This window comes from Caenorhabditis remanei, chromosome IV (assembly GCF_010183535.1).
Source record: "Caenorhabditis remanei strain PX506 chromosome IV, whole genome shotgun sequence".
NCBI classification, from domain to species: domain Eukaryota; kingdom Metazoa; phylum Nematoda; class Chromadorea; order Rhabditida; family Rhabditidae; genus Caenorhabditis; species Caenorhabditis remanei.
The window spans coordinates 22,341,006-22,365,499 of NC_071331.1; the positions used below are offsets into that span (position 1 = coordinate 22,341,006).

The 24,494-nt window shown below is 36.8% G+C and overlaps 6 protein-coding genes across 6 annotated transcripts; 1 reads left to right on the forward strand and 5 right to left on the reverse strand.

Annotated features, from left to right (window-relative positions):
• GCK72_015752 (uncharacterized protein) lies at positions 1 to 1,293 on the forward strand (the record flags this gene model as incomplete). The annotated part of the gene is made up of 3 exons (XM_053731109.1): positions 1 to 36; positions 96 to 296; positions 1,234 to 1,293. 3 exons carry the CDS (start codon positions 1 to 3, stop codon positions 1,291 to 1,293), a joined length of 297 nt encoding a protein of 98 aa, XP_053585881.1.
• A 7,505-nt stretch (positions 1,294 to 8,798) lies between these two features.
• On the reverse strand, positions 8,799 to 9,992 carry GCK72_015753 (uncharacterized protein; the record flags this gene model as incomplete). The annotated part of the gene is made up of 2 exons (XM_003091153.2): positions 8,799 to 9,036; positions 9,871 to 9,992. 2 exons carry the CDS (start codon positions 9,990 to 9,992, stop codon positions 8,799 to 8,801), a joined length of 360 nt encoding a protein of 119 aa, XP_003091201.2.
• Positions 9,993 to 10,828: 836 nt separating this feature from the next.
• On the reverse strand, positions 10,829 to 11,947 carry GCK72_015754 (uncharacterized protein; the record flags this gene model as incomplete). Its single annotated transcript, XM_003091155.2, has 2 exons — positions 10,829 to 10,969; positions 11,708 to 11,947. The coding sequence occupies 2 exons, from the start codon at positions 11,945 to 11,947 to the stop codon at positions 10,829 to 10,831; spliced, it is 381 nt and encodes a 126-aa protein (XP_003091203.2).
• A 431-nt stretch (positions 11,948 to 12,378) lies between these two features.
• Positions 12,379 to 13,569, reverse strand: GCK72_015755 (uncharacterized protein; the record flags this gene model as incomplete). The annotated part of the gene is made up of 2 exons (XM_053731110.1): positions 12,379 to 12,500; positions 13,449 to 13,569. The coding sequence occupies 2 exons, from the start codon at positions 13,567 to 13,569 to the stop codon at positions 12,379 to 12,381; spliced, it is 243 nt and encodes an 80-aa protein (XP_053585882.1).
• Positions 13,570 to 13,842: 273 nt separating this feature from the next.
• GCK72_015756 (uncharacterized protein) lies at positions 13,843 to 17,488 on the reverse strand (the record flags this gene model as incomplete). The annotated part of the gene is made up of 4 exons (XM_003091152.2): positions 13,843 to 14,002; positions 15,145 to 15,449; positions 16,103 to 16,248; positions 17,422 to 17,488. 4 exons carry the CDS (start codon positions 17,486 to 17,488, stop codon positions 13,843 to 13,845), a joined length of 678 nt encoding a protein of 225 aa, XP_003091200.2.
• A 253-nt stretch (positions 17,489 to 17,741) lies between these two features.
• Positions 17,742 to 20,261, reverse strand: GCK72_015757 (uncharacterized protein; the record flags this gene model as incomplete). The annotated part of the gene is made up of 4 exons (XM_003091154.2): positions 17,742 to 17,901; positions 19,295 to 19,515; positions 19,568 to 19,630; positions 20,085 to 20,261. 4 exons carry the CDS (start codon positions 20,259 to 20,261, stop codon positions 17,742 to 17,744), a joined length of 621 nt encoding a protein of 206 aa, XP_003091202.1.
• Between the last annotated feature and the right edge of the window lie 4,233 nt (positions 20,262 to 24,494).

Consider the following 24,494-nt stretch of genomic DNA (forward strand, 5'->3'; position numbering starts at 1 on the left):
ATGCATTTGCGGAAAATATTGAAAACGGATTCTAAGGTCAGTTTTATAACTCAGAAGGAAGAAATTTGGTTGAAATGATTCATGACTATTTCTAGACCATTTCTGATCGGATGGGAATTCCCGGCCAAGTTGCAAAACGATCGATGAAGCGGAAATGGCTCATTGAGGAAGTTGATTGGCACAACTTTGGTGTCTTCAATGATCTCTCAAGAACCTCAAATTCAAGAACGATGTCGTACAAAAGCTGGCCAATCGACTTACAAGAAGAGAGTACAATGCAAATTGTTCCGGCTACAGTAAGGCATGTAGTTCGCTCAACTATTCGCTCAAAATGAAGGATCGAAAACGATCATCAATGTCCTTCAACCTGGATATCTACTGCACTCCACTGCAATCAGTGCCACTATTCTTGAGAATTTTAAAGGTGAGTGAGAAAACTAGCGAATTAACTAAAAACCATCGACTTTTAGTCATAAATTCGGGTTCCCCACCCCTTTTTACCCCTATCCAGCCGGTTTTTACGCAATTTTCGCATTCTGTGCATTTTGTCGTCGCGGTGTTCGGTGTTTGCACACAATCGGCGCTACAGTAACCCAAAAAACACAAAATGAGAGATAGAGACGCAGAAAAATGGGATTTAGGGTAGTTTTTGATGGGGAATTCAAATCTGGTGTTACTTTTTAAGAATTCTAAAAATTTGACCGTCATTCGGCAGGTTGCTGATCTTTAAAACTCATTTTCTTCATAAAAACATGTTCCAGTCTTAATTTCTATGTCAAATTCGGATTCCCCATCCCTTTTTACCCCTATCCAGCCGGTTTTCACTCAATTTTCGAATTCTGTGCATTTTGTCGTCGCGGTGTTCGGTGTTTGCACACAATCGGCGCTACAGTAACCCAAAAAACACAAAATGAGAGATAGAGACGCAGAAAAAATGGGATTTAGGGTAGTTTTTGATGGGGAATTCAAATCTGGTGTTACTTTTTAAGAATTCTAAAAATTTGACCGTCATTCGGCAGGTTGCTGATCTTTAAAACTCATTTTCTTCATAAAAACATGTTCCAGTCTTGATTTCCATGTTAAATTCAGATTTGCCGCCCCTTTTTACCCCTATCCAACCGGTTTTCACTCAATTTTCAAATTCTGTGCATTTTGTCGTCGCGGTGTTCGGTGTCTGCACACAATCGGCGCTACAGTAACCCAAAAAACACAAAATAACTTTTTCTTTTTCAGGAAATTACCGATAACCCGCAATACTCAATGTACCGACTGGCATGGTATACCGATGTTTAAAAAAAGGTAAAAATCTGAAAATTCCAGCCAAAAATCTAATTTTTTCAGGTCATGCGGACACCGATAAAAACCTACAACTGTTGCCGGACTCCAAAGGTGCAATTCCCACAATTTCGCTTCTGGAAACAATTTTTTTGTTAAAAAACACCTTACCAACCCCATGAAGTGTTTGGAAGTACTTTATTCCCAAAATAAACCTGTTTATTTTTTCAACAATTTGATAGATGACGTTAGGAAACCCAATTTTAAGCAAATTCATTTAAAAAAATTATCAAAATTGGATAAAAATTTAAAAAGTCACCCATTGTTCAATATGAATTCACAAAAACTACAGTAACCCGCTGAATTTCGTGGTGAGACCCATGAAATATACATTTTCGGTTTCAGCTCGTCGAGACAATTCAGAAAAGTATAATCATGGCCATATTCTGACAAATTTGGGTTTTTCGCGTCGAAAAATGGTAATCACAGAATTTTTCATTTGGTGGCCTAGAAAACCAAACCTAGTCCCCCGGATCTTAAAATAAATGTGATAATCGTATTCAGCTTGTTCTCAGCGTTCAGAAAAGTACCCACAAGCCCTGATTCCGATTACTTTGGGTCTCGACACGATTTACGGCCGGGTTACTGTAGTTTTCGTGTCGAGACCCAAAGTAATCGGAATCAGGGCTTGTGGGTACTTTTCTGAACGCCCTTGACGAGCTGAATTCAAATATCACATTTATTTTGAGATCCGGTGGACTAGTTTTGGTTTTCTAGGCCAGGAGGCAGTTCTGATAGACTTTTCACTTTCGACACTTTCAATCTTTCTCGGTGTGTGACCATCCACATGTCATAATTTATGCTCTCTGACTGTCTGCGTCTCTCGCTCTCTATCCCTTTTGTTGGAAATAATTCTTCTCTCTTCCCCTCTCTTGTTTGGCTTGTTTCTGGTTACACGCCTAAAATATTTGTATATATATATTCATTGATTTTTTGTAAATTCTGGTGTTTTTCTATTTCAATATTCCAAAGGGAACCTCCAGCCGAATCAGTGCCACCTGACAATTCGAAAAGTGAGAAAAAATTCTAACTGGGACTACGTTCTTTGTTAACAAAACACTTTTTTTAAAGGAAATCTCCTATGACCCGCCGAATTCTCGTTGTAGTCGAACAATCCGACATTCTGGAACGACTACAGTAACCCCGACGTCCTCTTCTTCTGATTCTGAATCCATGTTTGAATTTTTGTGAAGTTACAGATATAAACAGATATAATCCATAAATATGAGAAATAATAGACTTTGTTGATGAATTTGAAAAAATCTAATAAATTATCTGATATTTGGATTGTTTTCCCTTCCAACACATTAAATTCTGTGCATTTTGTCGTGGCGGTGATGTTTGGGGAGACGGGGCATACTGTAGTTCACTTTCTCTCTAGCAGAGTTGCGCGAAATTCCGACTTCCGACTTCCAACTTCTGGGCATTTTTTCACTTCTGACTTCCGACTTCCGACTTCCGACTTCCGTTTTCAAAATTTTACTTCCGACTTCCGACTTCCGTCTTCCGTTTTTGAAAAAATCACGTCCGCGCAACTCTGCTCTCTAGACTACGAGACAAAAAACTGAAAGTTCGTCTCAAGAAACTCGTTTCAGATGTGCTCATCAGAGTTGCGCGGAATTCCGACTTCCGACTTCCGAGCATTTTTTCACTTCCGACTTCCGGATAAGGAGTGTTACTTCCGACTTCCGTCATTCCAACACTGTGAAATTTAGGAAGAATACATTTCGCAGAAATACATGGAAAAAAATGGTCAAATAGGACAGAAAATATGCTTTTCTACAGCCAAAAACCAATTTTTCACTGATTTTAGCGAGTTTTATTGATTTTTCTCTTGGAATTTGGAATATTTGCGAAAAAATCTACTTCCGACTTCCGACTTCCAACTTCCGGATTAGAAAAAATCACTTCCTCACAACTCTGGTGCTCATGAACATGAAAAAGAGATCATGAACCAAAATGTCCAACAAAAGAGGGCCAAAACTCTTTTGTTATCGTTTTCTATAGCCTTTTATTGTATCTTTTTTTGTTGTAGCCGCTCAAAATGTATATTAAGTTTTGGTTTTTTCAGTTGAAAACGCCCAACTTTGAGATTGTGTCATAGTAATACTTATTGTCCCATCAAGTAGATTTTTGATGGATCTTGTAGATCAAAAATAGAGCTCCATTTTTGTAGTTGACAACTTTTTTGTACGAACACTCCCTAGAGAGTTACGTATCGTCGAAGTGATTTCTCTCTGAAATCGACCGCTGTCTTAGCTGTCCCCTTAAAATGACCATAACTCTCTAGGGAGTGTCCGTACAAAAAAGTTGTCAACTACAAAAATGAAGGTCTACCTTTGTTCTGTATGATCCATTAAAAATCTACTTGATGGGACAATAAATATAAGTATGACACACTCTCAAAGTTGGTCATTTTCCACTGAAAACGGCAAAACTTAATATACTTTTGAGCGATACTGTAGAAGTCTCTCAAAAAAAGTCTAAATTTCTTGGAAAGAGAAAGAAGTCCATTGGAGAAGGCCATATAGAGAAAAAATGACATATTTCATTCAAGAAATTTGCGTCATTTTGGTATAAAAAACTCAAAAATTGAGTAAAAATTGAGAAAGTTGGAAAATTTTTGATTTATTCAATAATTCAAAAAAATTTTCAAACTTTTCGATTTCAGTCAATTTCAGACCGATTTTTGTGATTTTTAGCTCAAAATAAAGCTCAGAATCTGAATTTTCAGAAAATTCTACCCATAAACTTTATTTCTTAACAAATTATGCTCCAGGCTAATTTCTTCCTGGACTACACATGTTTCTGAACATTTATTTGAGTAAACAGAATGTTTTGAAAAACAAAAATTGAACCATTATCACATTTATTAAAATACTTTAATCCTTTGAAGTGGTGATCAAGAAAAAATATTATTAAGGGCAGATTTTTAGTATGTGACTGCAAAAACTGATTAAAAAGGTCGAAAAAATTGAAACCGGCTTTCATCGTAATCCAGATTTCTCCTGACTGATGTCTTCCAAGCAATGAGTCTGAAAACATATGTTTAGACAAGTTTTTTTTGTGTCTATCTGAAAAATTCAAGAAATTTGCGTCATTTTGGTATAAAAAACTCAAAAATTGAGTGAAAATTGAAAAAGTTGGAAAATTTTGAAAATTTTTGATTTTTTCAAAAATTCAAAATTTTTCAAACTTTTCGATTTCAGTCAATTTCTGACCGATTTCTGTGAATTTTAGTTCAAAATAAAGCTCAGAATCAGAATTTTCAGAAAATTTTACCCATAAACTTGATTTCTCACGATTTGACCCGAACATACCGTATGACACCAAACATTAATATTTTCCTCTTGTTTCGCTCCCTCTTCTATATCCAGCTCTGCAACATCGGTGAAGATCTTGTACTTTTTGGTTGATCTCTATGTCTTCGTTGCTTAACATTGCTTGGCAATTCTGAAAATGAAAAAAATTATGTGATAGTAGTGCAAAATAAAAGAGAAATGGTTGAAAATCCTATTTTTTCAACAAAATTGGTTTCAAAACATTCCAGTTGTCCAACACAAAAAATAGGCTCAGATTCGACTTTCCCATCAAAAACTGCCCATAACCCTATTTTTTCTGCGTCTCTATCTCTCATTTTGTGTTTTTTGGGTTACTGTAGTGCCGATTGTGTGCAGACACCGAACACCACGACGACAAAATGCACAGAATTTGAAAATTGCGTAAAAGCCGTCTAGAGGGGTAAAAATAGTCGTAGAAACCGAATTTGATATGAGAATTGAGATTGGAACACGTTTTTATACAGAAAATGAGTTTCAAAGATCTGAAACCTGGCGAATAGCGGTCAAATTTCTATAATTTTCTAAAAGTAACATCAGATTCGAATTCCCCATCAAAAACTACCCTTATCCCCATTTTTCTGCGTCTCTATCTCTCATTTTTGGGTTTTTTGGGTTACTGTAGCGCCGATTGTGTGCAGACACCGAACACCACGACGACAAAATGCACAGAATTCGAAAATTGAGTGGAAAGTGTCTGGATAGGGGTAAAAAGGGGTGAGGATTCTGAATTTTTATTTAATTTTGGGTTTAGACTCACATTTCACATTGAAAACTCGCAAATACAGCGAAAAAAATAGTTAGAATTCATAGAAAATCAATAATTATATACATTTTTTTAGGCAAGTAACCAGAAACCAGCCATCGGGTGGGGAGAAAGGAAACAGAAATGAAAATTGATAAGAAAATATAAAAGAAATGGAAGGAGAGATAGAAAGACGCAGACAGTCAGTGGGAATACTGATAAGAAGAGTGTGTTTGTCGCTAAAAATAGATTTTGTGAGTCTGATAATATTTTTTCTTTAAAAAATTCAATATATTTCTTTCAATTTGAGCCTAAAACCAAGCAAATCCAATGAAAACTCGAAAAGTTACAGATTTTCGAAGTTTTTCGAAAAAATTTTTTTTCAAAATTTTCACAAAAACTACCGTATCTCAGTCAGTTTTAGTCCAATCACAGGGAAACTTAGATTTTTAGAGTCGACATGATTTGGGGATTTGGAAAAATATAATCATATGCTCTGAAACAGCGAAACAATACCGAAAAATTGACCGAAAATCGTCAAAACCCAAAACTTTCCCTTCCCTGGCCTAGAAAACCGAACCTAGTCCTCCAAATCTTTAAATTATTGTGATTTTCGAATTCAGCTCATTGAGAGCTTTCAGAAAAGTACCCACAAGGCCATATTCTGATCATTTTGGGTCTCGACACGATTTACGACGGGTTACTGTAGTTTTCGCGGCGAGACCCAAAGTGGTCAGAACTAGGGCTTGTGGGTACTTTTCTGAAAGCTGAGAACGAGATAAAAACGACTGTCACAATGAAAAATGTTAAAATCTTCATTTAGAGGAAAAAAAACAAAAATTTTACAAAAACTACCGTATCTCAGTCAGATGAAGTCTATGATCTCTGAAACTTATATTCTTAGAATTGGCGTAATTTGGGGATTCAAAAAAGTATAATCATAAAACTTGGGTCTTGAGTCCTTATCAGTATGTAGTACAATTCTGTCTTTGACTGTTTGCGTCTCCCTATCTCGATGTTCTTATCATTTCTACTACTTTTAATTATTATTCATTCATTATATTCTATTCTCCCCCCTCTTGGCATGTTTCTGGTTACACGCCTAATTATATACACTTATACACACTGATTTTCTATGAATTCTACATTTTACTAATTTTTTATATTTTTTATCATTATTTTGGAGTTTTTAATGGAAACAGTGAGTTCTGGCACAGATTTAAGCAAAAAATTTGGATTACCCGCCCCGTTTTACCCCTATCTAGGCAGTTTTCACTCAATTTTCGAAATCTGTGCATTTTGTCGTCGGGGTGTTCGGTGTCTACACACAATCGGCGCTACAGTAACCCAAAAAACACAAAATGAGAGATAGAGACGCAGAAAAATGGGGACACGGGTAGTTTTTGATGGGGAATTCGAATCTGACATTAGTTTTTGAAAAATTGTAAACAATTTGACCGCTATTCAGCAGGTTTCATATCTTTAAAACTCGTTTTCTGCATAAAAACGTGATCCAATATCAATTTCCATAGGAAAATCGGATTCTCCGCCTATTTTTACCCCTAACCAGACAGTTTTCACTCAATTTTCGAATTCTGTGCATTTTGTCGTCGGAGTGTTCGGTGTCTGCACACAATCGGCGCTACAGTAACCCAAAAAACACAAAATGAGAGATAGAGACGCAGAAAAATGGGTTTAGGGGTAGTTTTTGATGGGGAATCCGAATCTGGTGTTAGTTTCGGAGTTGGGGAAGTAGAATGTTTCAAAATTTTTATTTTTCCAGATATTGCCAGCGGGAAACGTCAGCTGTGAAGACTCAAGATGTCGAAACAACCACCGAGAGGAGTTCATAAAACTGATCATATCAGTGTAACTCGGACGCAGAACCCGCCTGATGGTTCGAATTGTTTGACGTTTGGCTCTAATTATTTCAATTACTATCTTATTAACCATTAGTACTACACCACTAATATTCGGGTACATACATTCGACATAACCCAGATTTCGCCATCTTCGGAAGAAAACCATCTATACCAAAAGACAACATGCTGACGACTAGGAAACTCAGTTGAGCCTTTAGAACATCATCAAAGAAAGCGACGAAGAACGAATCAAGAAGCTCCACGAATCGACAAAAAGAACGAAGGAGAAAGTCGTGACAGTCGAGGACTCAATTTTGGCCAGACACCAAGGAACAAGCTGACCCCGAAAATATCGGTGTTTACACACAATCGGCGCTACAGTAACCCAAAAAACACAAAATGAGAGATAGAGACGCAGGAAAATGGGGACAAGGGGTAGTTTTTGATGGGGAGTCCGAAAATGACATTGCTTTTGGGTCCTACCACGAAAACTACAGTTCTACTACAGTATTATTTTAGGACTATACATCTGACGACCGTTATTCTGGCTGCATTCATTCAACCTGGACTATTCCGATTGGAATACCTTCTCAAGGAAGTAGAGGAAGTGAAAGCTACGGGTAACTTAGTGGGGGACTACTTTTCCCAAAATAAGGTTTTCTAGGCCATGAGTCGGAAAACTCGGCCACCCTGATAAATAAGGGGGTTGTTGAGGCTTTCGAGTCTTCAAATTCCAAAAATAACTCAATTTTCTCTCATTTTCAGCACCGAATTTCACCGAAGAATGAAGTCTTCATAACATGGAGGTACCACCGAGAGAATAATTATTTGTTTATTTTATTTTGAATGAATGAAACTGTAAAAGAAATAATGTATCAATTTTAAAGGCGCATACCCCAAAAATGGGCGGAGCTAGAAAAAAGTGATCAACTAGTGAAATGCAGCAAATTTCATGCTTATTATTTTGTTAGTTGACAACTTTTCTCTAGCTCCGCCCCTTTTTAAGATATGCGAGAACTCAGGAAAAATTTTCTCATTTTTCGAAAGAAAAATCAAAATTTTCACAAAACCTATCGTATCTCAGTCAGATTCCGTTGGATCCTATAGAAAGTTATATTTTCAAAATTCGCGTGATTGGCGAATTCAGAAAAGTATAATCCCGCTCTGAAACAACAAAAAATACCGAAAAATCGGTCAATAACCATCAAAATCCAACATGTTCCATTTGATGGCCTAGAAAACCAAACCTAGTCCCCCAATCTTGAAATTATTGTGATATTCGAATTCAGCTCGTTGAGAGCTTTCAAAAAAGTACCCACAAGCCTATATTCTGTGCAATTTGGGTCTCGACACGATTTACGGCGGGTTACTGTAGTTTTCCTGGTGGGACCCAAAGTCGTCAGAACCGGGGCTTGTGGGTACTTTTCTGAAAGCTCTCCACGAGCCGAATTCAAATATCACAATAAAAAATGTTAAAATCTTCATTTAGTGGAAAAGTACAACAAAAAACAAAAATCCTCAAAACATCTCTGGTCGAAACCACTCGCATTTCGTATAATGTGGTTGTGTGGAGTCGGGAGAAGTCGTCGCGAGTATCAGACACTTTTTCACTTGATTACAACATCTCATCGCTGAAATTCGTTGAGAATCTGTGATCGGAGTGCAGAGGAGCACGAATTCCGCGTGACATTCGTTGGGAGACCGTGTGTAGACTAGATAGTCACCGCCGAATCGTGTCCCGTCGGCTATATAGTATCTGGAAATGTCCATTAGCCCAAAAAAAGCGTAATTTTTGACACAAATTCTGATTTTCTGATTTTCCCGCCAAAATTTCAATTTCTGTCTGTCTGTGTGTCCAGATGCTTTAGTGTCCGGATGTCCGCATTAGTGTCGGTTCGTCCAGTTGTCTGTCTAGATGTCCGGATGTCCAAAAGCCTTGAAAAAATAAGAAAAATCGGCATTTTCAGACAAAAACCCAGTGTTTATCACGTTTTTCGTCTGTCTGTGTGTCCGGATTTCCCAATTTTTGGTGTAAAAATCGATTTTTTGGCTTTCCAGACCGATTTTTTCATGTTTTTCATCATTTTTTCATCTAGAAACCCCAAAAAATCGGTCCAAACCCCACATTTTGACCCAAAATCCTATTTTCAATTTTTCGTCTGTCTGTGTGTCCGGAAATCCGGATTTCTCAATTTTTTAAGTCAAAACTCGATTTTCGCACTTTCAGCATCAAAATTCCGTCATTTCTCTCTGTTTTTCAATTTAAAACCCGAAAAAAATTCGCTGGAAAACGGGATTTTCGACCAAAAATATGAAATTTCACACTTTTCGTCTGCCGGTGTGGCCGGAAATCCGGATTTCCGCAGGAAAACTAGATTTTTTCCATTTTCCAGACCGATTTTTTCGTGTTTTTCATCAATTTTGGACTCCGAAATCCGCAAAAAAACCGTCGGAAACCCACTTTTTTGACTCAAAAATTGCAAAATTCAATTTTTCGTCTGTCTGTGTGTCCGGATGACCGGATTTCCTCATTTTAAGTTTAAAAAACTCAAATTTTCAAATTTTTCAAGCCCCGCCCCCTCTTTCTTACCCTCTCTTCCAAAAGTCTCTAACGACCAATCGTTTCGTGCGAAACTCTTTCGTATCCTCAAACGGAATCTCGTGAATCTCCAACGACGTCTTCTGAATCTCTCCAGATGACGTCGTCGACATCTGAATTCTGAAGACGTCCGCATATCCGAATTCCACCAAAAACCGCCACCAATTCGTCGAGAATCGGACAGAAATTCGAATTGAATTGCCAATTTTTGCAGGTGGAGGGGGCGGAGTCATCTGATGAGGAGGGGGCGGAGCGATTGATACAGACACGGACTTCGGATTCGAGATAGGAGGAATCTGGTGAATTTATAAAAGTTTATTGAAGAAAAATGCTCGAAAATCGGTGAAAAATCGGTGAAAATCCAAAAATTTTCAATTTGGTGGCCTAGAAAACCGAAACTAGTCCCCCGGATCTCAAAATAAATGTGATATTCGTATTCAGCTCGTTGAGAAGGTTCAGAAAAGTACCCACACGCCTATATTCTGAACTCTTTGGGTCCCACCGCGAAAACTACAGTAACCCGCCGTAAATCGTGTCGAGACCCAAAGAGGTCAGAACCAGGGCTTGTGGGTACTTTTCTGAAAGCTCTCAACTCACTGAATTCGAATATCACATTTATTTTGAGATCCGGGGGACTAGGTTTGGTTTTCTAGGCCACCAAATGAAAAATCCAGTGATTACCATTTTTCGACGCAAAAAAACCGCCCGTCCACATGACAAATCTCCACTTTTCGCTTTCCACTGGTTAGCGGGACGTCTAGAATCTCATGGGACATCTGAAAATGGAGAAAATTTGCTGAAAAATATGGAAAATTTAAGAAATAATTGGGAAAATCCGGATTTTCAAGCGAAAATTGGAAAAAAAATAAGGAAAAACCAATTTTATCAATGAAAACTACACATAATTCTATGAGAATGACTAGAAAAGTGGAAAACGGCTGAAAATCAGCTAATTTAAGCCTAATTTAGTGTTAACAGTATTCTTCAGCGAGTATAGATAGGTTAGTCGTCCAATTACGTCCCGTGCTTCTGGAATTTTCTTCGATTCGAAATATACGCCGAGTTGGTTGAGTTGATCGTCGATTTCTTTCTGAAAAAATTCAAAATTTTCAAAAATGTTTTTTTGAAAATTTCAGACATGCTGCAATTCTGGAACTGAGTGGGAATTTCGCAATTTTAGTATCAGCATTGTGTTCAGTTAGATGAGAGCTTTCAGAAAAGTATAATCATGATAGGGTTTGGAGCAATTCGGGTCTCGACACGATTTACGCGGGTTACTGTAGTTTTCGTGTCGAGACCCAACTTGCTCCAACCCCAGTCATGATTATACTCATTCGACGCGTCTTACCAAGCTGCGAATGATGCAAATCAGAAAAACTCGAAAAATTTAGGTTCTGGTGGTCAAAATCCAAAATTTCCATTTGGTGGCCTAGAAAACCAAACCTAGTCCCCCCGATCTCAAAATAAATTTGATATTCGAATTCAGCTCGCTTAGACGGTTTAAAAAAGTACCCACAAGCCTAGGTTCCGACAACTTTGGGTCTCGACACGAAAACTACAGTACCACCGCCGTAAATCGTGTCGAGACCCAAAGTGGTCAGAATATAGGCGTGTGAGTACTTTTCTGAAAGCTCTCAACGAGCTGAATTCGAATATCACATTTATTTTGAGATCCGGGGGACTAGGTTTGGTTTTCTAGGCCACCAAATGGAAATTTCGGGTTTTGACGATTTTCGGTCAATTTTGGTCAATTTTCGCCGATTTTTATGGTTTTTGCGGTATTTTTTGCTGTTTCATAGCTTTCTAACACCATTTCCCTATTTTTTACCTCAATCCTGTCCCTCTCCTCCTTCAACTCCGCCTCCCCACTCATCCCATCAATTTCCTCATTTCTCTCCAACATTTCCATCAGAATCTCCGTATTCTGAATCTTTTCATCGGGATTCTCGCCGTATTTCTTTATTAAATATTTCGCTCGTTTAAACGGATCCGCCAACTCTTTATATGCCTCGTTAAGGCGTCTCGAGTGCTCTTCCGACAGTTTTTTCTCTTCCGGCGTCGCCATCATGAATTTATCGGGGTGGAGTTTAGATTGTAGTTGTCGGAATCTACAAAATTCTCTTTTTTTTTTCAGAAAAACCAAAAAAATGTAAAATTTTCAAAAAAAAATTTTTTGTTGAAATTTTCAGACATGGTGCAATTCTGAAACTGGGCTGGAATTTTGTAATTTTAGCACCGGCATCGTGTTCAGCTCGTCTAGACGGTTCAGAAAAGTACCCACAAGCCATGGTTTGAAAAAATTTGGGTCTCGACACGAAAATTTGGGTTACTGTAGTTTTCGTGGCGGGACCCGAAAAACTTAAATTGCTCCAAACCCTATCATGATTATACTTTTTTAAACCGTCTCGACGAGCTGAACACAATGCAGATACTAAAATTGCGAAATTCCCACCTAGTTCCAGAATTGCACCATGTCTGAAACTTTCAAAAACAAAATTTTCAGCCTATCCATATATATGCATACTTTTGCTTCAACTCTTCCTGATCCAAACGAAAATCGAATTTCACTCCCATATAATTGAAATAGTCTTGTCCACTGGTGACCGGTTGGATTACGTTGCCTGGAAATTGAAAAATCGATAATTTTTGGGAATTTCGAACTAAAAATTGCGAAAAAAACGATGAAATTCAGTCTGAAATAGCAAAAATCATCAATTTCCATCGAATTGGAGCATTTTTAACTCAAAAAATTCAAATTCCCGCCATTTTTTAAAGTCCAGTTCGGTGGGGCGCATTTGCATCATCACCAATCGGGAATTAAGCGTTTTTCGACTTGAAAACTGCAGTTTTCGCACCGTTCCAACCAAACAGTTCGGTAGAGCGCCATTTCACACTAATAAAATTTGAATTTTTCGCAAAAACTCGAAGTAAGGAAGGAAAACCATAAAATTTATCAAAAATCGAGTTTTCAACTCAAAAATTCAAATTCCCGCCCAATTTTTTGGGTTGGGTTCGATGGAGCGCGTTTGCATCATTACTACAGTAATATGTACGCAATGCATTAAATCATCCGACAAATTGCGTACACATTACGGTAATGATGATGCAAATGCGCTCCACCGAACTCAACCCGAAAATTGGGCGGGAATTTGAATTTTTGAGTTGAAAACTCAATTTTTGATAAATTTTATCGTTTTTCTTAATATTAAAACCGAAATTCTCCAAAAATTAACAATTTTCTCTGAAAATTCGAGTTTTTGTGAAAATTTTCAGTTTTATGACCGGAAAATGAAGAAAACGCGCTCTACCGAACAATTCGGCCGAAAATGGGCGAAAACTGAAGTTTTTGAGTCGAAAAAACGCCAATTTTCCAAATCGGTGATAACGCAAACGCGCCCCACCGAAGTGGACATTGAAAAATGGCGGGAATTTGAATTTTTGAGTTTAAAATGTCATTTTTACGATTTTTTTCAATTTTTCATTTGAAATTTGTTTAAATTATCGATATTTTCGACTTGAAAATGCTGAAATTAGCAATTTTTCAGTCAAAAAATTGAGTTTTTCCTCACATTTCTGACAAATAATCGGATCCTTCACATCTTTTTTACACTTCCAACAACTCGGATGATTGTGTTGATGTTTCGATCGGAATTGCAGTAAACGCGGTGACGTAGACACTCTAGATGCCATCTGGACGCCAAAAAAAGGGATTTTTGAGCGAAAATTGGAATTTTGACAAGGAAAATAGGTATTGGGACATGGAAAACCTCAAAAATCAGCAGAAAATCGCTCAAAAATCAAGAAAATCACACAAAATTCATGAGAAAACACTGAAAATCTTAAAAATTTGAATAAATTAAGAACAGAAATAGACGGGGGTGAAAAAACATGAGATTCAGGCCGAAAAAGTGGGAAATTTATCGATTTTTCGATGGAAATATCGATTTTTTGACTAAAAATTGATTATTTCGATGCGAATTTGACTTTAATTTGATGATTTGGAGTGATACGGAAGTTGTCGAGTGCCTGACGAGCCGATTCCGAGTGATCCTCCGATTCGTATTCGATGAATGCGAAGTCTTTTGTGTTTGGCATCCAACGAACCTCGCGGAGTCCCGGAAATCTGGAAAATGTAGTTTTGAGGGATTTTCAATGAGATTTTGAGCATTTTTTCAGTCAATTTGCTTTAAAAAACTGAAAAAGGATCATTTCTGACGGAAATGAGCGAAAACTGCAGTTTCCTAGTTGAAAAACGGCAAACGTTCGATTGGTGATAACGCAAACGCGCCGCACCGAACTGGACTTTGAAAAACGGCGGATATTTGAATTTTTGAGTTAAAAATCGCTAACTTCCCTCGATTTTTTGGGTTTTCATTCGATTTTCACTCTGAAAATTGAGCTCAATCGAGTCTGAGAAGCTCTGATAGTCCTGAGAGGGGCCTGGAAAGCCTAAGACAGAGTTGCGCGGAAGTGATTTTTTTTAAAACGGAAGTCGGAAGTCGGAAGTCGGAAGTAAATTTCTAATCCGGAAGTCGGAAGCAAATTTTTCAAAACGGAAGTCGGAAGTGAAAAACAGCCCGGAAGTCGGAAGTAAAATTTTGAAAACGGAAGTCGGAAGTCGGAAGTCGGAAGTAGATTTTTTCGCAAAGATTCAAAAACTTCTAGAAAAAGTTCATAAAATTCGCGAAAATCAGTGAAAAATTAGTTTTTGGCTGAAGAAAAGCCTATTTTCTGTCCTTTTAGACCATTTTTCCTTACATTTCTGCGAAATTTACTTTTCCGAAATCCCACAATTATGGAATGACGGAAGTCGGAAGTAAACATCCAAAAACGGAAGTCGGAAGTAAAATTTTGAAAACGGAAGTCGGAAGTCGGAAGTGAAAAAGTTTTTTGACTTTATTGATTGTTTCTGACCATTTTTCGTGTTTCAGACTCAATTTTCACCGATTTTGATGGGATTTTGTCTTAAAATGAATCAGAAAAAGCAATAGTGCTAAAACTCAGTTTTCAGGTCAAAAATCGTGGTTTTTAGCTTGTTTCAGACTCAATTTTCACCGATTTTGATGGGATTTTGTCCAAAAATGAATCTGTGTGTGTGAAAGAGCGATTATATGCATGAGAGTCCTAAAATATCGATTTCCAGCGGTTTTTATGTCAAAAATCGGGGATTTTAGGCGTTTTTGACTGTTTTGAACCCTTTTTTCTGATTTTAGACTCAATTTTCACCGATTTTCATCAGTTTTCACCGTTTTTCTCGCAACTTACTGTCCAAAAATGGTCTGAATCTGCTCTGGATCGGTTTCATCTGGAATATTTGAACAGAAGAGAATGTTATTCGGTTGTCCGGGTCCCTCCGTCTCCGTCGTCGTCTCATTCGTTTTCTCTGCGTCTCCTCCTTTCTTGTGCTCTTTTCCCGTCGGTTTATCGTACGGTTTCTTTGCGGCATTTCCACTTCTCGTCACTGATTTCGTCGCTCTCTTCTCCACAAATGTTCCCTTCGCACGGGCGATCACATCGGAATCCTCACGTGCGTATTGGATACGCATCGGTTTACCGTAGAATGGGAATCCCTGCAGAAAATTCGGATTTAGGGATGAAAATTATTGAAAATTGACTGAAATTATAGGGTTTTCAAGAGTCAAAAATCTGAAAAATGAGCTAAAAATCTTCAAGAACACAGATTTCCTGCTCGATAACTGATTTTGGTCGTTTTGGAAACAAAATTATGGAAAAATACTGAAATTTTGGATTTTGAAGTCGAAAATGATCAAAAATTATCAAAAATCTGGAAAATTCGAGCCAAACTGACGAAACTTTCGGGCGGTAATTGAGTTTGAGTCTGAAAATAAGGAATTCGGCGATTTTTGGTTGGAAACGGCTAAAAATGTGGATTTTTGATGAAAATTATAGAAAAAAAGCAGAAATTATGAATTATGAGCTAAAAATGTGAGAAATGAGCTAAAAATCGAGTTTTAACAATTTTTAACAAAAATGATTAGGAAAATCCTCAGAAACGCAGATTTCCAGCGTGAAATTCAGAAATTTTCAGTCGGCAACTGGTTTTGGTCGTTTTGATATCAAAATGATCAAAAATGACTCAAAAATCTAGAAAATTGCGGATTTTCGAGAAAAAATGTTTAAAACTGGTTTTTGTTTGAAATTTCTCGTTTTCACCACTGGAAAAATTGAACATGGCTTAAAAAATGAGCAAAAATCCACAAACCTGAAGAGCACGAAGAGCATTTGAGGCCGATGAGATCTCTTTGAAGACGACGTGCGCTTGTCCACGCATTTTCTCTTTTCGGAATGACATTAGTTGAATGATTTCTCCGAATTGAGTGAATATCATGTGCAGAGATCGTTTCAGTTCTGGAAATAACGTTTGGTCAGTGAGAAAGTTCTAGAAATTTCACTTCGATAAAGTGTCTTCTGCTATTTCTGCCGTTATTTTCAATAGTTTTCAGTGTTTTTCTATCAGTATTTACCGTATTCTATCGATCTTTCAGACAAGTACCCACAAGGCTCGGTTTTGAATGATTTTTGGGTCTCGACACGATTTACAATGTCATTTCTGCCGGAGAGTAGCGAATTTTACGCTGAAATCTTTTATTTTTGTTGATCTGTTCATTTTTTTCAAGTTTTAACTGAAAAAATGCTAAAAATTGCCAAAAATCACTCAAATGACTTTCGTGGCCTAGAAATCCGTCGGTTGGTATTCTCGGCCACCAGAAACACAATTATTAGATTCAGCTTGTCGTGAGCTTTCAGAAAAGTATAATCATGCCCTGGTGTTGATCACATTAGGTCTCACCACGAAAACTACAGTAACCTGTGAATGGGTTACTGTAGTTTTCGCGTCGAGACCCAAATTACACAGAACCATGGCTTGTGGGTACTTTTCTGAAAGCTCTCGTTCTCCTGATTTAGATGCGCAGGCTAGTTTTGAATTTCTAGGTCATCCGACGGATTTCTAGGCCATATACTCAAAAAACTTATTTTCAATGTTGTCAGTCTAATAATATTGATAAAAGAAAGCAATCGAAGAAAAATTATGAAAAAACTTAAATAGCGACCTAGAAACACCCAAAACTGAAAAGTACGGCGAGCACTTTGAAATTTTACCGTTTCCAGGCCGAAAATTTGCTTTTTTTGAGGGGTTTTGAGTATTATAAATAGGAATTTCCATATACTTCTACACATTTTTCAACATTTTCCTAATTTCCCAAAATCCCACTTTACATTGAAAAACAGCGGATTTTTCGTCAATTTTCAGCTTCAAATTCGATTTTTCTATTGAAAATTGAGTAATCGCGCTGAAAACACGATGAAAAGGGCACTTTTATATTTTTTGGCGAAAATGTCAGTGAAAATCAGTTCTCAAGCTCCAAATGCTGAAATTATTGAATTATGGTTCAATTTTCAACACTTTTAAGAGTGAAAACATAGATGTTTGTTTTTTTTTTCAATTTTTAGCCGCAAAACTCAATTTACAATCATAAAACTCCAATTTTTGACTGAAAAACTCAATTTTCAGCCACTCACCATCTCTCTTAATCTTCTCATTGAGATTGTTGACGTAGACAGTGTGATTCGGATTGATATCAGCCATCGTTTACCCTGAAATACATATAATAGCTGAAAATTTCAGTCTGAAAATGGGAAAAATGACTGAAAATAGTGAGAAATGGTTGGAAAACCATTAAAAATGATTAAAAATATAGAAACATATTCAAAAAATCACTTTTTCATAAGAAAATATCGATTTCAGACTTAAAAATTACAGAAAAATCGGTTTTTTCAGTCAAAAAATGGAATAAATTATTAAAAATCGTAAAAAATCGCGTAGAGATCGAATAAATCGATTATTTTTTCGCATAATCGACACGCATAACGTGTTCGGCTGAAATTCGGAAGTTGTTGAGAGTCGTTCTTGCTGGAATTGCGAGAGAATCCGTGTCGAACTCGACGAATGCGATTCCCGGACGATTCGGTACCATACGGATGTCTTTGAGTCCAGAGAATCTGAAAATTTCAACGATTTTGGTGTGAACATGGAATTTTGGTGTGAAAATTGGGGTTTTTGACGCAAAAAACGTCTGAAATTGCCTTTTTTCCAGCGAAAATTATCAAAACTGTGAGAAATTGATATTGGAAAAGTGGTGGCCGAGTTTTTCCACTTGGTGGCCTAGAAAACCAAATTTTGAGAAAACTAGTCCCCGAGCTCAGATTTCAATGAAATGACTAATTAGAGCTCAAAATTGAATGAAAATTTGAGAAAATCGCTAAAATTAAGCTTGGAAAAGTGGTGGCCGCGTTTTTCCACTTGGTGGCCTAGAAAACCAAAATTTGGGAAAACTAGTCCCCGGGCCAGAAATGTATACGAGAATCATTTTAGGGGCTAAGAAACACTTAAAAATCGAGAAAAATCGGAAAAATTCAACTAGAAAAGGTGGTGGCCGAGTTTTTCCACTTGGTGGCCTAGAAACCCAAATTTAGGGAAAACTAGTCCCCGAGCTCAGATTTAAATGAAATGACTAATTAGAGCTCAAAATTGAATGAAAATTTGAGAAAAATTGCTGAAATTAAGCTTGGAAAAGTGGCGGCCGAGCTTTTTAAATAGGTGGCCTAGAAAACCAAAACTAGTCCCCCACTCATAATACTCAGTTTTTCATCAAATTTTGTCAATTTTTCACTAAAACAGCTCAATTTGAACCGATTTCTGTCTGAAAACTCGCCAAAAATGACATTTTCAACGCAGAAAATCTGATATGAGTGATTTTAGCCTATTTTATGGCAATTTTGACCGATTTTGGTCGGAAAATACGCTAAAAATGTCATTTTCGCTGGAAAAATATCACAAAAACGGCGAATCCAGACGGCTTTTTGCCAAAACTGTTTTCATCTGATAAATTGACATTTTCAGCTGAAAAAGTGCTCAAAAACACGACAAAATTCGTCCAAAATTGGATTTTACGCTCAAAAATCGTGATTTTTGTCAAAATTCTCACATTTTGATAGTTTTTGGGCTGAAAACCCCGCTAAAAACTCATTTTCGCTTGGAAAATCTCGAAAAAATGGAAATTTCAGACTATTTCAGACGGTTTTTCAGCCTAAAAACTCGTGTCTTCTCTGGAAAAATGCCAATTTCAGACGGTTTTTAGCATAAAAACTCATTTTCGCTGGAAAAATCTCGTAAAAATGACAATTTCAGACGTTTTTTCAGCCTAAAAACTCATTTTCGCTGGAAAAATCTCGTAAAAATGACAATTTCAGACGTTTTTTGACCCGAAAATCCGCAAAAATCCCGCAAAAATGGCGATTTCAGACGGTTTTTCAGCCTAAAAATGCCATTTTCGCTAGAAAAATCCCGCAAAAATGCCAATTTCAGCCGATTTTCTCCATCTGAAACACGTACTGATTGAACATGATTTCGAGCATCTCGGCGGTCGCATTGTCCGGTAGATTCGTACAAAAGAGAATCTTGTTTGGAGGGGCGGGACCTTCTCCTCCGTTTTCTCTTTTTTTACTCTTCGGTTTCTTCTGAATCTTCTCTGACAAATATTTCGGTTGTCTCTCCACGTAAGTTCCTTTCTCTTTTGCGATTGCATCCGATTCCTCACGAGCGAATTGGATTTTCTGAAAATTGGAGAATTTTCACACGAAAACTGCGCAAAAATCCTCTCCTTACCATCGGTTTCTCATAGAACGGGAATCCGGTGAGCGCTTCTTTCGCTGCCGCAGCGGAGGATACCTGAAAATTGAAATTTTTGACCAAAAACCACATTTTTCGACTCAAAACCCGCAGATTTTCACAATTTTTTAATGAAAAATCGTGTTTCTGTGGTAAAATTGATGATTTTGACTACTATTTTAAAGAAAATCTCGATATTTTTGGTTAAACGTTATTTTTCGACTAGAAACGAGGTTTTTTTTCCAAAAAATCAGAAAATAGACGATTTCACGCCGATTTTCCGCTTAAAAATCACCAATTTCCCCCAGAAAACTTTGTTTTTGAGTAATTTTGAAGGTCGCCTGCTAAAATTCGAATTTCTGAGATGAAAACCAAGTTTTTAAGCATTTCTGACAAATTTCAGCTCAAAAACGCAATTTTTCATCTGAAAACTTGAATTTTTCGCTGATTTTCAGCATTTCTGACAAATTTCAGCCCAAAAAAACGCAATTTTTCGCTGATTTTCGTCACCTACATCAGTGAAAATGACGTGAGCCTGCCCGCGCATCTTGAGTGTCCTAAAACACATGACACTGACGATTTCTCCGAATTGTTTGAAGACGGCGACGAGCGACTTCCTCAACTCGTCGATTTTGATCTTCTCATTGAGATTATTGATGTAGAGAGTACTGTTCGGCTGGATTTCAGCCATTTTTTCTGGAATAAAGGCAATTTTAGGCTGAAAACTGTCAAATTACGGTATTTATAACGGATATGTGAGGGAAGTTGAAAAAATCGCATTTTTCTATAGTTATTGTGTTGAAAATGGATGAAAAATCAATAAAAACCGAACAAAATTAATTTTTCAGGGACTTTATTGATTTTGGCCACTTTTGGTTCAATTTTTGTCATTTTTTCATTATTTTCAGCTCGAAAATCGATGAAAATCACAATTTTCAATGCTTGAGTTAACAAAAATTATCAAAAATCGCCGAAAATCACTTTTTGAAAATTTTATCGATTTTGACCGTGTCTCGACCAATTTTCATCATTTTTTCACAGTTTTTGTCTTGAAAATGGATTTGAAATGCGATTTTCAGCCTGAAAATTGAGCAAAATCAGGAAAAACCCAGTGAAAACCGACCGAAACTAAATTTTCGAGGGTTCTATCGATTTTGGCCACATTTGGACGAATTTTCGTCATTTTTTTCAAAGTTTTTGCCTTAAAAATAGATGAAAATCATGATTTTCAACATAAAACAGACAAAGAACCACGAAAAACCACCGAAAATAGCGAAAAAACGAGAAAAAACCGATCGAATCGTTTTAAAATACGAAAATGAATCGGTGTCCAGTGGAGCGCGTTTGCTTACACATGAGTTCGGCCACGTCGGTTCCTCGGCCGCGGCCACCGGAATTAAATTGAATTTCGGGCAAAACCCAGCTGAAAACAATGTGTGTTTTTCGACAACGTTCGAATAATTATTCGAAAATTTATTCGAATAATTATTCGAACATTTTTCGAATACTGTTCGAATATTTTGTTCGAATACTTATTCGAATATGTTCGAATAATTATTCGAACTATTCGAATAATTGTTCGAACAGTATTCGAAGGCAATTTTATTCGAACAATTTTCGAATATCGTTTCTAATAAAATTTGAAAATTTTTACTGTTTTTCAAAAAGTATTGTTTCCCGACGGAAAATTTTCGCAAGAATTGCTAGTTTTGTGGATAAATTTCCCCACTCGTGGCAAAACTTCTTTTTTTTTTGTTTTTTTGTTTTTGACATTTTGGTACCAATCTGACAACCGGGGTTCGAACCCCACTCGTGGCAAAACTTTTTTGTTTTTTTGTTTTTGACATTTTGGTACCAATCTGACAACCAGGGTTCGATCCCCTCTCATGCCAAAACTTTTTTCTTTTTTTGTTTTCGATTTTTGACTTTTGGTAACTATCTGATCACCACCCTCCGGTGTCAAACCTTTTTTCATTTTATTTTTGCTTTTTGGTACCAATCTGAAGCCATTTCAGAACCAATAAAACATTTTTAAACCTGTTCTAGATTACAAGTGTCTCTTTTCAGAACGGTCTTTCTCCGAAAAGGCAACTTTGGTCATCAGATTGGTACCAAAAACCAAAAAATAAAATGAAAAACAGCTTTGACACGAGTGGGGATCGAACCCTGGTTGTCAGATTGGTACCAAAAAGTCAAAAGCATATCAAGTCATGTTTTCAGTTTATATGCTAGAAAGCCGCGGCCGGCCGAGGCTTTTTGAGATTTTTAAGAAAAAGCCGCGGCCGGCCGCGATTTTCAGCAGCCTTGGTTCGAACGAATATTCGAAGGAATATTCGAATAGTCATTCGAATATTCGTTCGAAAATTCGTTCGAATAATTGTTCGATTAAAATTTCGAACAACTGTTCGAACGAATATTCGAAAAATTATTCGAATATCATTCGAATTTTTTTCGAAAATAGATATTTTCGAATAAGAAATTTCGAAAAACACACACTGGCTGAAAACACCGTTTTCGCTGAAAAAAAGTGGAAAATTATTTGAAATTTTGTGAAAAACTCGATTTATCACCCAAAAATACTCGGGAACCAATAAGAAACCAACAAAATCGAGGTTTTCCAGTGAAACTCTTATTTCGTTTATTTTTTCGCCGTTTTTCTAATCGAATCTCCGCGTTTTCTCACTTTTTTCGGTGGGAAGTAGATCAACACCAAAACCCCTGACCAAAATAACATGTCACATGCAGCAGGTGAGAAAAAGATTGGGAAAATGAGTTTTTAATGTTTTTAATCAAATTTTCAGCTGCTTTCCGGGAAAAACCAAGGCGAGTCACTTGATATTTTTGTCTAAATCTATCTAGAATCGCTGAAAATCTATATTTTGAGTAAAAATCCAACTAAAATGTGCGTTATCGTCGAGATCATCCTGGCCATCGTGTTCCCGGTGAGTTCTGTCTGTCTGTGTGTCCACATGCGTTAGTGTCCGGATGTCCGCATGTGTGTCGATTTGTCCAGATGTCTGTCCAGATGTCCGGATGTCCAGAGACTTTGAAAATTGTGAAAAACCCACTTTTTTGAGAAAAATCCAGAATTTTCCAGTTTTTGTCTGTCCGTGTGTCCAGATGTCCGGATTTCCGGATTTCCACAGGAAAACTCGATTTTTCCATGTTCCAGACTAATTTTTCGTGTTTTTCAACAATTTCTGAGGTCTGAAACCCCAAAAATCGGTCTAAAACCCACTTTTATGACATAAAACTCAATTTTTTCCGATTTTTGTCTGTCTGTGTGTCTGTCCATCCGGATTTCCCAATTTTCCTGCCAAAAACTCGATTTTTCCATATTTTTAGACCAATTTTTTGTGTTTTTCATCATTTTTTCCCCCGAAAACCCTAAAAAATCGACCCAAAACCACTTTTTTGACCCAAAATTCACATTTTTCTAATTTCACGTCTGTCTGTGTGTCTGTCCATCCGGATTTCCCAATTTTAGTGTATAAAATCGATTTTTGCACGTTCCAGACCGATTTTTTTGTGTTTTTCATCTTTTTTCAATCAAAATTCCATAAAAATATCAATTTTCCCCCAATATTTTCAGCCAATCTCCGTTGTGATCTCAGATGGATGTGGTCTCCACTTGCTTCTCAATATTCTTCTCACTTGTCTCTTCATTCTACCCGGAATTATTCATGCGCTCTTCTTGATTTGTCGACATAAAAAATAAATGATTTTTAGTTGATTTTTCGGCTGAAAATTACAGAAAATTTGCATTTTCTGACTCAAAAACTGAAAATTTCGGATAATGTTCATTAGAGCGCGTTTTCCTAGGCACAAAATTTGAATTTCTGGGAAATTCTCAATAGAGCAAGATTGTTTTGGCGCGGAATTTGGAATTTGAAAATTTGAATCATATATTCAACTTTTCACTCATTTTTTGAGATTTTTGAGCTGAAAATTACAGAAAAATCGGAAAATTCTCAATGGAGCGGTTTCTTTTTTGAAAAATTTGAATTTCTGAAAAAAAAAGCAAATTTTTCACATGAAGTTTTGACGCGGAATTTGAATTTTTACATGAAAAAAACTCAATTTTATTCATTTTCTGCGATTTTCTCACTGAAAATTCAAATTTCGCGTAACTCCGCAAATTCTCAATCGAGCGCGATTGCTAACAAGAAGATTTGGCGCGGAATTTTAATTTTTTCCTAAAAAACTAAAATGTTTTGCCATTTTTTTCACTGAAAATTGCACAAAAATTCTCAATGGAGCGCGTTTGCATTCTTTTTGGAAAAAACGGGGAGGGGAAACAACTGAAAATGATACAAAATATTCTGATGGGATGAATGGATGGGGGCGGAGTCACGGAGAGAGCAACAATTCTTAAAATGCAAAAAAAAAGATCGATTAATATATAATTTGTTGAGGGGGCGGGGCCTAATTATAGAGAGCTCTAAAACTCAACAAATCAACAAAAAACGGGCTGAAAATGGCTTAAAAAGGGTCAAAAACTGGGAAAATGGCTGAAAATCTGAAAATCGTCGGGGAAATCCTATTAATATTATGAAAATTGAGAGGAAAACTGGGAGAAATTATGAAATTACGCGTAATTATTAGAAAAAAAAAATAAAAAAATCGATAAATTTGGGCGGGGGGAAACCTATTGAATTGAGGAGTGATTGAGATAAGAAATGGAACAGATTGAGAGAAAAAGAGAATGTGTGGAAATTCGAAGGGAAAATGAGAGATTTTGAATTGAAACATGGGTTTTTTTGGGGAAAAATTCGAAAAAAATTGGATTTTTAGACCAAAAATTGGGTTTTTCGCACAGAAATTCGGATTTTTGGATCGGAAATCAGATTTTAGGGTCGAAAAATCAGTGTTCATTAACTTTTATATGAAAATAGGTTTTTCCTGATAGAAATTCGGAATTTTT